Below are 14938 nucleotides of genomic sequence, written 5' to 3'. Positions count from 1 at the left end.
CCTCATCATGAGTTGGGAGATGATTTGAATTTGTGGCCTAGTTATAGAGTTGATACATTTACAGCTGCAAGTGCATTTACGTTGTTAAGTTGACATGATGATACATTGAACATTATTTGGAGGCTTCAAGTTCTGAAAAGAGTTTTGAAGCTTTGTATCTTTTGTCCAATATAAGAGGTCGTCAAACAATTAGAGGTGAAGTAAGATGAAGTTGGATGAACGGTATTGTGCATATTTTTATAAAATTTACTATTAAAGTTGCTTAAAGAGTGCATCAGGGGCACTCGTTAACATTTCTCATGTAAGGATAATATGTGAGACGTCTTTAACTTTCGAGAAGAACACTTCCCGTTCCAAAAGAAAACATAAAAACTAACGGATTTTTAGAATTGTGTAGAATGGGAAAAAGAAATGCTAATTTTCACACATAGAGGTGCATTAAATTTGGGCATAGGATGTCGTTAGTTTTTTGCATTCAAAAGATTTCTTCAATCTCGACTTTAAAATCTTCATGAACTAATGCCTTAGATTGCTTGTCGAAAATTATATGTTCATTCTCACATCTAAAATTACAAATCTTTGCAAGTAATTGTGCAAGTACAAACTCAAGCTTGTTTTGCTAACAATAATTTATGGGATATTTACAAAAAATGTGTGTATTCACGTTGAAATCGAAATATTTGACTTATTTTAGAATGTTTAAAAAATGTTTCCAAACATTTGATAACTAATTTATATAAGTATTCATTATGTTTGAATCCAATTCCGTCTAAAGCCAAAAAATATATAATGAGACGAAATCAAACTTCACAATTTAACATTAAATATAAAATCCCGTAACATCGATATCTAAGTTCTTAATCTGATGCATCTTTCAAAAAAAAGTTCTTAATCTGATGCAACATTGAAGAAATTGAACTTCAATTTATTATAGTAGAGAATTTACATAATAACACAAGTACTATCGGATTTCCATGCATAGCCAGAGAAAGAACTACCTGTCATCAGAAGAAGAAAAAAAACTTTATTAATTGTCTTTAGAACAAATATTCTTTGAAGGGCTAACATGAGTAAAATTGGAACGAGTCAGGTACATTTTTAAAATATTCTAATACAAAGGTATCAATTTGGTTCTGAAACTTAATTTCTAATACAAAGGTAGCAGTCTCCAAACCAAATAAGCAAAATCCAAGTAGAGCCAATAATCAACACAAAAAATTCTATAAAAATACAATTTTATTTTCTAAAACCAACTTATCATTATGACAATACATCAGAATGTTACCATAAAACAATCTCAACAAGCAGAAGCAGGGTAAGCACTAGTTGGAACCTCAATAGCAGAAGAAGAACATTCTCTATTACTCTTTCCACTTCCATTACTTCCAAGTTGCAATTCTGAAACACAAGGCATTGTTTCATTTTTGTCATCAACTCCTTGATCATAGAGAAACCCTTTAAATACATGGCCACTAATATTCACAGTGGCCAAGTAAGCAAGTTCATCTTCACCATTGCCAATAGCAGAAACTCTATGGCACTTGAAAACAGCAGGCGCGCGAACATAGCGCGGCAAAGTCTGCTTGAAACCAGGATCTGCAATTCAGAAACAAACATGAGAACACACGATGTTTAATCAGAGTTCAACCAATTGTGTCTACCTCTCTGACTATCGTGCCACTGGGGCATTTTTCTATTAACCAAACTTTGGGTATAGACAATTTGCATTTAAATACTACAGTCTAGTTTATAAAGTAACAATAAGTCATTAAAAAAGTGGGTAAATAGGTATTTTAGTTCTTAAATTGTACTGTAAAAATCATAAATTTAATCCCTTAAATTTTTGAAATAACAAATTAGTCCATTAAGTTAAAGAATATCAATAAATTTAGTCTCAACCATAAAAAAAAAAAAAAAAAATTGTAAACATTCAATTTATGAAGCATGGAATCAGACACGGACACCGAACACGATATGGAGACCGACACGCCAACAAAAATAATAATTTGAGAAAATTACATAATTCAGCGTAATCATAGATTTGGTGTCGGTGTCAGACACCGACGCATGTCCGACACCGGAACACACCTAATCCAAGAATTGTCTGTGATTCATAGCATTCAATTAATATGTTTATTTAATCATGGAACAAAAAGTGAAAGTACCTTGGTGACAAGAGCTAGTTATATCTAAGCTTAAACTTCTTGTTCTAGTGGCAGCATTAGAACTAGAACTATGAGAGTTAGCGGCAACATTATTCTGTGATGAAGTCATCAAAATTTTCTGCCTCTTAGTACCAGAAGAAGCACCACCATCACTGTCACCACCTTCAGCCACCACCATACTCCGGTCACGCCGCATCGAAGCCGGTATCCACGTGCTCTTCACGTGAGTACTACAATCAAATCCACGACCTTTACAACAAGTCCTACATCTTTTATAGCTACAATCTTTCTTAGCTCTATTTCCACAATCTTGACAAACCCTAAACTCACCATTTTCCTCACACCCCATCATCAAGTTTTTGTTTCTTACATCATCATCTTCTTCTTCAACTCTTTTTCTTGATGAATTCATCATCATTACTTGTTGTGGTTGACACATCTTGAGGTTCCAAAAATTTGAGTCTTGATGAATATTATCATTGTTATTGTTATTGTTAGGGTTTTGATGATGAGGGTGAGTTGTGGTAAGGAGTGGGAAAATTCCAAGACCAACACTTAAGGCTGATGATGAAGGTAAGGGAAGATTTGGATTGTGATCTGATGAAATGGTTTGGTTTTGTTGGTTGTGAAGTGATGAAGGAGTTTGAGCTATGAGAACTAAGTCTCTTAGGCCTAACATGTTCATTTTTGCAACAAGGTTTGAGATTTTGGTTTTGGTTTTAGTTATTTATTGGGAGAATGTAATGAAAAGAGAGGATGAGATTAAGAATTTTTATATGATGAAAAATGTGATTTTGATTTGGTTATGGATTGTTTTGTTTAGGGGAGTAGCATTGAGAATAGGGAGATTTTGGAACAGGAAGGAAGGCACCACTGACTGCTACAGGTTTGAATTCTGACACTCAATCTCCACTTACATATTCTTTCTTTGGTTTTTCAAAGAAGAGCTACTCCCTCCGTCCCTTTCCGTCCTTTAATACTTGACACAATTGATCTTATTATGCATGTCAATGCATAACTTTGAGCTTAAATATCTTGAATAATATATTAGAAAAAATTATAAAAATTTGATATTTTGAAAATACTCATCGAGACGAATCTAACGACATCTTATATGATGTTATTTATCTTTGTATATTAGTTGAAAAATACGGTCAAAATTAGTTAGGTCAAAATTAAAAAAATTTCAAATGAATCAAATAGTAAGGGACGGAGGGAATATTTATTATTGGGATTTGCTTTTGTGATTTTAATAAAGTTGTGTTATTTTCCCTAAAAAAATTAAAGTTGTGGTAATTGTAGACACAAATATTTGTATGAATATTACTCTTTCATGTAATATTAAGTGACACAGTTAATTACTTTATACTTTCTCCTTTTTAATTGTCACTTTTAGAGAAAAATTTTGTTCTTATTTAACTGTCATTTTCAAAGTTCAATACTTCAATGTAATATTAAATGTTGTTTTACTAATATTACCCTTAGATATTTATTGCGGAGAGAGAAGCATATAAAATGAAATATTAAATTAATAAGGTCATTATAGTAAAAGTAAAAACAATTGTATCAAAAATAGTAACATTTATTAATTGTCTTGGTTTGTGTAAAATTTCAAAAAGTGACAATTAAAAAAGGAACGGAGATAGTAAACTATTATGTTAAGGAATAATATACCAGGCATAATATACTTTATCTGTTTTTTAATTATAAGGTTATTTATAAAAAAATTGTTTGTTTTTGAATATACAAATTTTTAAATGCATTTTTTTTTTAAATACGTTCATTTCTAATGCTATTATTTTGTTTTCAAATATGAAAAGTAATTTTGAAACAGTTGTATACTTCATTCGTTCCTAATTAAAAAACTATTTATAAAAAAATGTTTGTCCTTAAATATAAGATCATCTACAAATTTTTAGATACATTTATTATTTTTTTCCAAATATACCTCTTATCAATACTACCGATTGTTTTAAAATATGGGTATTTTGGTCACTTCCTTCAATGAAAAAGGTGAATTTAATTAATGATTTTGTATATTTGATTTAAAAAAAAAAAAAAAATTAACACACGTGATAAGAATTCAAAAGTAGAAATTTTAAATTGAAAAAGGGAATGATCATATTTTTAAGAATTTGATAACAAGGTGATGATACGTGGTTCTTTAATGTGTATCTTTATAACACATGTCAGCATTTGTTTTAAAAAAATAATAATAATAATCTTAGTATAAAACTATTATGGACTTGTAAAAAAAAATATCTTAGGTCTCAACATGTGTTTTGGAGTAAATATTGAATAGGTTGTTTTAAATAATGTTATGCTGAATTCATCAAGGAGGATAATCTAACACGGATTGGGATTCTCTCTTGTGGATTTTTAGTGGAAGCAATGTAAATCTCTATCATTCAACTATTTCTTATGATTTTGACTCGATTTAATACAATCAATTAAGTGGCTAACGTTCTACAGACCCTTCAATGATCGGAGAGGATCCATGATTATTCTAATGCGGAGTAACTTTTGTCAAGAAAAACAGTTTTAGAAAGAAAAAAAAAAACCTTATTTAATTTTATTAATGTATTTAAAATCCCTGAAATTTTCTCAAAAAGTTATTCTACTTATAAATACTACTTCTTAACAAAATAAGTGGAGTCTGATAGTGGAATTAATGTTTGACAGTTTCTTGCACGTTTTGGTTTTGTCTTTGAACTGTGGAAGAAGATTCACCATCGTCGTATGTTTGTTTTAGTCTGAAACTGAATAAGGAAAATGTATACAAATGTATAAGCTACTGCAATTTAGTATACAAATGTATACATACGGGCTATTATCACGGTCGGATCTTGGGGTGTGTAAGGAGTTCAATGGAGTTTGATCTCTTCAAAGTATGGGTCTAAAAAAAATAGGCCTATTTAAATTGGGTTATCTTGCTTTTAGTGTTACGTGGGTGTTTTTTTGAGATGGTGGTTTGAGGTTACTCATGTATACGGTAGTGATTTTTCACATTTGGGTGTACCGTATATACGACACCTTATATTTGTCTTTTAAAAAATTTAAATTGAACATTGTTCTTTAAAAAAAAAAAATACATTTTTATTTTATTACGGGCCTATTTTCACTTGCAGAACCGAATCTCCAAATTCGTAGGAACGATCCTGACTATTAAATATACAAATGTGTACATACGGAAAAGTAGTGCATTAGTATTGTGTATACAAATGACAAATTATTAACCCACAACCTATTTCGAATACGAGGAATGATAAATGAACATCAAAGATTGTCGACTACCATATTTCAATACGGTTAAGAGTATAAGTTATACTTTTTAATATTTTCTAATTGTTTTGGAATGCATACCAACCTAGAATTTCTTTATGAAAAGATATGGTGTCGAAAAGGTTGTCAATTTTTTATTGTCCATATAATTTGCTCTTTGTATATGTAGTTAAAAACATCCACGATCGTTAAATTAAGATCAAATGCTTTAAATATTTTTTTTTAAAACACTATAATTTTGAACTTCAAATTTAAATCATACAGTTTCGATCTACCAACCACTAACATTCTTGATTGCGCGAAAGCGTGGATTTAGTTAACTATTGTTTTACATATGTAAATAAACAATTTTGATGTTTGAGATATTTAATTATCTATTAGTAAAAATTATAAAAAAAAAAAAATTGATGTTTAAAAAAATATTCATCAAAATAAATTGAATAACATCTTAAATTATACACATTTGTATTCTAAATAGCGTATGTATATATATCGATGGAGGAAGTATCATTTATAGTATCTTATACAACTCACTTTTATCTGCAACTCATTTTAATTATGTTTTGTCAATAATTAAATTTAAAAAAATTAATTATATAATATTGATTTCGATTAAAAGTAAATTGCAAACAAAATTACACTTGATACATTCAAATAGAAGTGTGTTGAATTAAAATTATTATTTTTTACATTTAAAAAACACATCTAAGATATCTAAAAAATCAAAGATTGGGTAGTTCTTTTATCGAGTTTGGCAAGCACATCATCAAATAATTTCTGCATACTGAAGTAGAGCAAATGGGGGACCATACTCTAATCTAGATTAGATCCTATACCGTAGAGTTTACTAGACTCTATACGTAGGTAATGATGACATTCTAACCTAACCTAACCCTATTATAGCCTCTTAGATTTGCCTTATTGGAAATGAATAGGGATAGCCTTTAGCCCCTAAGACCTATAACCCTATGACAAAACTACGGCTGAAGATGAATGAAAGTTGGCCAATGGCCCCTACTTTCATGTTTCACACACTTCACACAACTGGATCAGGCGTATCTCAAACCACTCAAAGCTCAAATTTAACAAAGAAAATATATTCATATTTAGAGGAGAAAATATTATTAATATTAATTAATATTTTAAGGTATTCTTACTCAAGATTTTTTATTCAATTATCTCTAATGTCAATTTAATTGAATTAGTTGGTTTAGTTTCTTCAAAAAAATTATATTTAGTGTAATTGATTAAATAAGTTATGGATCCTTACAAGTATATAAAAAATAATTTCAATCCTCATAAAAAATGTAGAATGTTGGATCCTACAAAAAATTTAAGCATTAAGTTTTAATCTTTACTAAATTTAAATTTGTTTAATTATCTTTAAATTTTTGAATGATTTTTTCATAAATGTTTAAAACATTATGGAAAATTCTTTTTGTGAAATATGAGCTAAAAATGTTATTTCTAAATTCCGATATTCGTTATTTTTATCTTGAAATTTTTAAATTAAAAAATTTATATTTAATTCAATTCATATTAAATTTTTGGAAAAGAATTTTTAATAAGGTTCTATCATGCATGGAAAAATTCATTGAAAAATTTAAAGTTAAAAGATAATTAAATAAATTTAAGTTTAACATATTCTAAAACTTAATGCTTAAATGTTTTATAGAAACGTAAATATGCAACATTTTTATGATGACCAACGACATAATTTGATATAATATTTATAAAGACCAAAAACCTATTTAACTTTAGGCTTAATATCAGTTTTGGCCCCCTATAATTACAGTTGTTGCGATTTTAGCCTCCTAACTAAAATAATTCGATTTTGGTCCCTTATGTTTTGCCCCCTTTGCACTTTTGGCCCCTTAGGCCAATTTTGACCAAGTCAATGTTGACGTGGCGCCACATGTGTAATTTTTTATATTTTTTTAATTAAAAAATTTAAAAAAAATTATTTTTTATTTTTTAACTAAAACTATTTTTTTAATTAAAAAATAAAAAAAATATTTTTTTATTTTTTTAACTAAAAAAGTATTTTTTTACTTTTTTAATAATTAAAAAAATAGTATTTTTTTTCGTAAAAAATGTGTTTTTTTTTAAGTTTCAATGGTAATGTTGTAATGTATTATCCAACAATTTACGCTCATTTTAACATTTCCTTGTCGAATAATTTGGTTGCTCCTTTAACCGAGAAAGTCTTGTTTGGGCATATACTCAACACCTCAATGTTGGGCACATACTCACATAAAACTAACAAAATTAAATAAAAAGTATTTAGTCAAATCAATTGATATATTATAATTTTATTTTCTATTAACTTTTTCTTGCTTTTGTGTGTGTGCCCAAAATTGAGGTGTTAGGTTTGTGCCCAACCAAGACTTTCTCCCTTTAACCATCATTGAAAGTTCTTATATCATCAACAAAAACAAAAATATGACTTTTCTACATTCGGGTAGGTTTGGGTGGGTTCGGGGTGGATACATATATCACCTTTACCCGTCCCATACCCATATTTTATAATTGAGGAAAACCCAAACTCAGTCAAATCGGAAAAAACCCGTCAAATTAGGGTTGGTTTGGGCGGGCACCCATGGGCACGGATTTTGTTGCCATGTCTAATATCAACAAGTGAGTATTTATGTTGGCAACTAAATATATTTAGTTGATTTCATAATCAATAACTTTATTGAGATTGATTTCTTATGTTACATAACCAATGATCATTGTATTTTCTTAAAATTGATTGGTAAGTGATAGAAAACTTCGCACAATGTAATATTTCATTACCAAGTAATAAAGTGATAAGTGAGTGTTGACTATGCAGGGATTGTCGTTCCAACTAGACAACTAGCATTACTTATATAAAACAAAAAACAAAAAAATAAATAAAACGGTAAATGTGGGGAGTTTTTGCAAGTTAAGTCTGATTGGCCAATGCGGTAGTGAAGTATTAACCTAATTTTGATTGCATAATGTTAGCGGCGGTTAGAATTCTTTCAATCCCTATATTTATATGTTGGATTAAAGTGACATCCAGTTATTCAGGGATTGATTAAATGGTACCCATTTAGGTGATGAGTTCGTAGGGTGATTACGCCCCTCCAGCTGTTGAGTTGCACCGGGTTCACATGTGGGTTAAGATGATATATGGTCATAGGGTCGTCAATCGTAGTATGACGACCCTATAGTAGTGTGTGGTCTTACTCTCTCAAAGGTAATTGAAAAAAAAATTAGAAGAAGAATTCATAAAGTATCATCTAAATGCTCTCCTTAATCTAAGAATCTCATCAGTACATCAGCATACCCTATCTTACCTTAGTAGTTCTACAAACGTGAAGCTCTGTGTTGTTTATCTTACCAAGGAGAAAAAGGTAAAGTTGCTATTTTCCATTTTTTTTCATTCCAAAATTTAAAAAAAATAAAAATAAAATCAAGAACTAAAAAAAATTGAGAACCAGAGAAAGAGCCAAAGTGAAAAAGGAAACACTAAAATGGAGAAGGGTAAATGGGTGAGAATGAATTAGAGGTCAGAAACCAGCATAGTTTGAAATATAAAATTAAGCTTAAATAAGTTTTTGATCCCTATAAATTTTTCGAAATTCTCTTTTATTTCCTCTAAAAAAATTCTTTGAATTTTGGTCCTCCAAGTACTTTCCATCACCGATTTTTTTAAGTCAGGTCATGTCTATCTTCGTATTTTTGAATGAGTTTTTTTTCTTCCAGAAATATTTAGAATATTATAAGAATCTATCAGAAACAAATTATAATTTTTTAATAAAATATTAGTTGAATATAAAATTTTAAGTGTCGAAAACATAAATATATTTAATTCATCTTGTTAACAATTTATAAAATTTTGCAAGAGAGAATTCTTTTTTTTTTTTTTTGAAGGAAAACATGCTTATAGCATTTCATTTATAATAAGAGTTTCAATACAATTGGGTATATTAAAATAAACGGCGGGACTAGCTAAAGACGTGGCCTCCCTTGCAAGAGCATGAGCAACCACGTTGGCTTGTCGCCTAACAAACTCCACCCTAGAGTTAGAAAAGAAAGTACTGAACAAAGAACGACAGGAGGAAATAATGCATCCAAATTCGAACAAGTCGTTTCTAGTAGAAAGGAAGGCTTCAGCTGTCAACTTAGAGTCTGTTTCGAAATCCACATTGTCAAACTGCATATCACTCAACCATTGCAAAGCAGAGTGCAACCCTAAAGCTTCACCCACTTCCACCGGAACAGTACAAGGGTATGTCATAGTCTTAGCCAGAACAAACGTACCTTCTGCATCGCGAACACAAATACCAATACCTGTACGGTTGATGTGAGAAGAGAAGGCCGCATCGATGTTACATTTGTATCTTCCGGCCACAGGAGGCTGCCACGTGATTCGGTGTTGTTGAGAGGTGGAGGTCGTTGTTGGTTGATGATTCGATCTAGATACAAGAACATCCGGAGCATTAGCCAGTTGCCAGTCTGCAAGCATGTTTCTAGCACGCTCGACAACCGCGGCACTTGTTTCTGTTACATCATCCCACACTCTGAGATTACGGTGCTTCCATATACTCCATAATACAGATGACATACGTTGTTTTAATTCAACCGACAAAGTCTCTAACAGAGAAAATATAGCTTCTGAAGCTGAGGCAGTGGTAGAAAGGGCGTGTTGCACCGAACCCCAAAGACCTGTTCTATTCCAAACCTGTATAGCAAAAGGACAAGCAAAGAAAACATGCATAAGATCTTCATGATTGGAGGCACAACTAGCGCAATTAGTTGGGCAATTAACACCTTTATCCAACAAACGGACACGAGTCGGTAAACAACCCCGACACATTCGCCAAATTAAATTCTTGACTTTCGGTGGGACTTTTAGATTCCAAATACCAAACCAATACCCTGGTCGCCAGTTATAAGATAAATCAATCAGTTCTGATACACATAACTTGTAAGCACTACGAACAGAGTAACGTCCGTGCCTTTCCGCTTTCCATATAATTCTATCCTCGTCAACCTGAGAAATCAATGGCGTATGTAGTATTTTGTGGGCTATATCATCACTAAAAACTTGTCTAACCACCTGTTCATTCCAGGTTTTATCATATAAATTCATCAAGCTGTTAACAGTAAAATTATGAACAAAGTGAGCACCTGGAATATCACTACTAATAAACTCCCCATTTGGCAGCCATGGTTCATTAAGAATAGGAATAGTCGCGCCTGAGCCTACACTCCATCTAGCGCCCCCACGCACAATAAATCTAGCACGCAGGATGCTGCGCCAAACATAGCTGGGGTTGTGCCCAACAGTGGCCGTGAGATAGGAGCCAGAGGGGAAGTAATGAGCTTTAAAAATTCGAGACACCAGAGAATCTGGTTCTGTAATAAATTTCCATCCCTGTTTACCTAACATAGCCAAATTAAAAGCAGATAGGTCCTTGAAACCCATACCTCCGTGAATCTTTGGTGCTGAAAGCTTCTCCCAATTCATCCAATGAATCCCTCTTTGTGTTGTTTTACCGTTGCCCCACCAGAAGGAGTTCATCATCTTTTCAATGGAGTCTAGTAAGGTAGTGGGAAGCTGAAAGATACTCATCACATAAGAAGGAATAGCCTGCAAAACAGATTTTATCATGACCTCTCGACCTGCTTTAGAGAGACACTTACCACTCCAGGAATTGATTTTCTGCCAAACACGATCCTTGATGTAAGCAAAAGTAGCATTTCGATCTCGACCTATCATAGAAGGTAAGCCCAAATATTTACCTGTGCCCAACACAAGTTGGACGCCTAGAATATCTGTAATGTTAGCTTTGAGGTCATCAGGAACATTACGACTGCAATATATTTCAGACTTTGGTAAACTAATCGCTTGACCAGAAGCTAATTCATAAGTGGATAGAATATGCTTCATAACATGTGTTTGATCCTCGTTAGCTTTGAAAAAGAGAAAACAATCATCAGCGAATAAAAGATGAAAAACTGACGGTGCTTGACGACAAACCTTTGTACCAGTGAGGACACCTCTTGTCTCGGCATCTCTGATAAGCGAAGATAAACCTTCTGCACAAATAATAAACAAGTACGGAGAGAAAGGATCCCCTTGACGAAGACCCCGCCCTGGAATAATAGGATCGACCTATGTACCATTTACAAGCACAGAATAATCCACTGATTCGAATCACATACACATCCAATGAATCCAACGGTTATGAAAACCCATCTTATTCAAAACAGCCCTCAAATAATTCCAGTCCATACGATCATAGGCTTTGCTAATATCAAGTTTTAGAGAAACATACCTGTCTTCCCCTCGCGTCTTGGCTTTCATAAAATGTAAAACCTCAATTGCTACCATAGCATTATCTAAAATCGAGCGTTCTGGGACGAAGGCGGATTGATTGTCGGAAATGCATTTAGGCAGCACTTTCTTCAACCGATTTGCTAACACTTTCGAAATGATTTTGTACAACACATTACAAAGTGCTATAGGGCGCTAGTCCTTCATGCTAACCTGCTTAGAACCTTTTGGGATAAGGGCAATGTTAGTAATATTCAAATCAGGGGGAAATTGTCCCGTATCTAACCAACCACAGCATTCTTTAAAAATATCATCACTACATAAATTCCAAAAGTGCTGGTAAAAACCCGGATTGAAGCCATCTGGGCCTGAACACTTATCTGGATGCATAGAGAAAATAGCATCCTTAAACTCTGCCTTAGAGAAAGGGGTCGTGAGCATTTCATTGTCATTATCAGAAACAGACGGATTAATAACATCAATAACGGAAGAAGAATCACTATTATGTTGTTGAAAAATATTTACAAAATATTGTCTTGCCACTTCTTGCATATCCTGCTCATTAGTAATTTTATTACCCGCATCATCATCAAGAGAAGTTATACGATTTACCTTCTTTCGAGCCGTAGCCGAAGCGTGAAAAAACTTGGTATTACGGTCGCCATCCTTATACCAATGGGTTTTTGCGCGTTGACGCCAATAAGCATCATCTTGGGACAGCAGCCGTTGCATTCTTTTCCTTAGCTCGAACATGCGAACTTGGTCCTCGCCAACAGATCCTAACCGAGTTTCCTGCAATTGTTTACGACAATCTTCAATATCAGTTTTTAACTTATGACAATGTGATTTTTTCCAAACAGACATGTCTTCCGCGCAAGAGGAAAGCTTCGGAATAATAGTATGGGTAGAATATTCCTGCCAAGAGTTAGTAACAAGATCCTTAAAACCCGGTTCAAGATGACATGCATTTTCGTAACGAAAATGACGTTTAGAGACATGAGGCCGAGGAGTAGGAGCAACATTTACATATATGGGATAATGATCAGAAGCAGGTGCTACCAAAGTTTCAACAGTAGCATTCAGAAAGATATTAAACCACAAATTGTTAGCAAGCGCACGATCTAATCTTTCTTCCACGGCACGCGGAGTGCCTAGACTTTTGAACCAAGTAAATGGATAACCTTCAATTGGAACATCGGACAAACCTGAATCAATAACAGCTTGACGAAACCCGTTTATAAGCCACGGAGGTCTAGTGGTGCGCCCCCTTTTCTCACTTGCATCAAGGATATCATTAAAATCGCCAAAGATACACCAAGGACCTGTAAATTGATGAGAAAGTTGTCGAAGAAAATTCCAAGCGGCAGTTCTACGACCTCCATTAGGATAGCCATAATAGCCGGTAAGTCTCCAAGTACCAAGAACAATATCATTTATCTCAACAGTAATATGATTACTCGAAAAATCAACAAGTTGACAATGTAAAGAATTACGCCAAAATAATGCAAGACCCCCGCCTCTACCGGTGCGGTCTACAGGAAAACAACAATCGTAACCAAGCAGAAAACGAAGTTCATCAATTTTATTTCGGTGAGCTAGAGTCTCACTTAAAAATAAAAGGTTCAGATTGAAATGCCGAACTAGGTACTTAAGGTCGGGAATTGCACTCGGGCTACCTACACCCCGACAATTCCACGCCACTAGACTCATATTCTTTGGCAGGCCTTATAGAAGAAACAAATTGATGATGAAGGACTCATATAAGGAACATTATCACAGGAATGGCATAAAGCAGAGCAAATGTTCAGGTAAGGCATGACCTACCGAACCACAACAACACACTCACGAGGGATGAACAACGGCGATGCTACTAACCCTAGGAGAGAAGGCAATCATAAAAATACACGTTCTACCAAAAAGATCAAATTCTTGAATTCAAAGGATGTATCCTACGTTTTGATATAAAAGTACTAAATTCCTAATTCAATTGGAATTACTATGGCAAGATGGAGAAGATGCACAAAGAATACTATATGTGAAGGGGAAAACAATCGATGGAGAGATCTAACCCATATTAACATATGAAGCAACGCCACATGAATAATGAGTAGGTTGAATGATAAGACAAATTGATCTTGGAGTCCAAATCGCCGAACAAAACAAGGGATACGGTGGAAGCACGGCGGCTTAGCCCTAAGACTTGGAAATATTAAAAAACTTGAGGAATAATAAACAAAAATTTGAACAATACACACGAGTTGAATTAAAAGCAGAGATCAAAAGAAGTGGTGAAAAATATTTGGAGGACAAACAAATTCAAGAAAAAATAGATTGTAAAGATTACTAAGGTAATTGTCATCTTCAAAATGAGATTGCAAAAGATTGTTCATAATAAATCAATATGAAAAAGCTTTGATCATAGATCTTGAAGACAATTGTAATATCCTTTTTTAAAGAGCATTTAGATCATATTGTACATCATTCAAGTTGTCTTTATCACAACTTACTTTGATAAATGAACCATTATAATTTCCTCTCAAATGAGAGTAAACTAATGTCTTTTTGATTTTGTATCACTAAGATACAAACTCAATCTTGATATAACCGACCCAAAAGTGATAAACCATCTTAGTTTAAAAAGTCGATAAGAGAAGCGTTAAACACTTAACACTTTAATTAATCAGTTGAGGCAATATCTTTAAGAAGGTAGGGTCGATTCAGATTAAGTTGACAACTTTACAACAAAAAAACAAAAAACTCAACGAAGTAGTTGAAGCCAAGTTGTTTAATGCAAAAAACATAAGAATTAGATACCTTGTAGAAAATCCAGTGTATAGAAGTCAAGCAGGACATACTCTGGTAATTGTAGTTGGGTTATTATAATGGAGTACTAGTGCAAATCAGGGATACAAGACCTGTATTTTGGAGATTTAAGATCGTTTTTACATAAAAATAGGTCTGAAATCTTAAAAAAAAAAAAGATCTTGTATCCCTGATTTGCACTAGTTAAATCCTTGAAAAGTATCGAGACAAACTCTCTCTTTAGAGGGTACTAGAGGTAGTAGTCAGGTGGATTGTGAACTAGTATAAACATATTGTGCAATTTTATTTCCCTTTTGATCTATTTTATTTAGATGCACAATGTTCTTTCTGACTTAACTCTAACACTAAGTTTTCAACA

General features: G+C 32.9%; 2 protein-coding genes across 3 annotated transcripts; both read right to left on the bottom strand.

Moving 5' to 3' along the window:
- Positions 1–904: 904 nt before the first annotated feature.
- On the bottom strand, positions 905–3026 carry LOC11445184 (protein LATERAL ROOT PRIMORDIUM 1). Of its 2 annotated transcripts, none has more exons than XM_024772461.2 (3): positions 2166–3026; positions 1334–1596; positions 905–998 (listed from the first exon to the last, which is right to left on the bottom strand). In XM_024772461.2, exons 1-3 carry the CDS (start codon positions 2848–2850, stop codon positions 921–923), a joined length of 1026 nt encoding a protein of 341 aa, XP_024628229.1. In that variant the 5' UTR covers positions 2851–3026; the 3' UTR covers positions 905–920. The 2 variants fall into 2 exon arrangements, with proteins under 2 accessions (XP_024628229.1, XP_024628230.1); XM_024772462.2 differs by having other exon boundaries at positions 1286–1596; positions 2166–3023.
- A 5860-nt stretch (positions 3027–8886) lies between these two features.
- Positions 8887–13467, bottom strand: LOC120577469 (uncharacterized). The gene is made up of 3 exons (XM_039829013.1): positions 11971–13467; positions 9434–11595; positions 8887–8893 (listed from the first exon to the last, which is right to left on the bottom strand). The coding sequence occupies exons 1-3, from the start codon at positions 13465–13467 to the stop codon at positions 8887–8889; spliced, it is 3666 nt and encodes a 1221-aa protein (XP_039684947.1).
- Positions 13468–14938: the final 1471 nt, after the last annotated feature.

Source organism: Medicago truncatula, chromosome 8, assembly GCF_003473485.1.
Source record: "Medicago truncatula cultivar Jemalong A17 chromosome 8, MtrunA17r5.0-ANR, whole genome shotgun sequence".
NCBI lineage: Eukaryota > Viridiplantae > Streptophyta > Magnoliopsida > Fabales > Fabaceae > Medicago > Medicago truncatula.
This window is presented reverse-complemented; position numbering and strand designations above follow the sequence as displayed.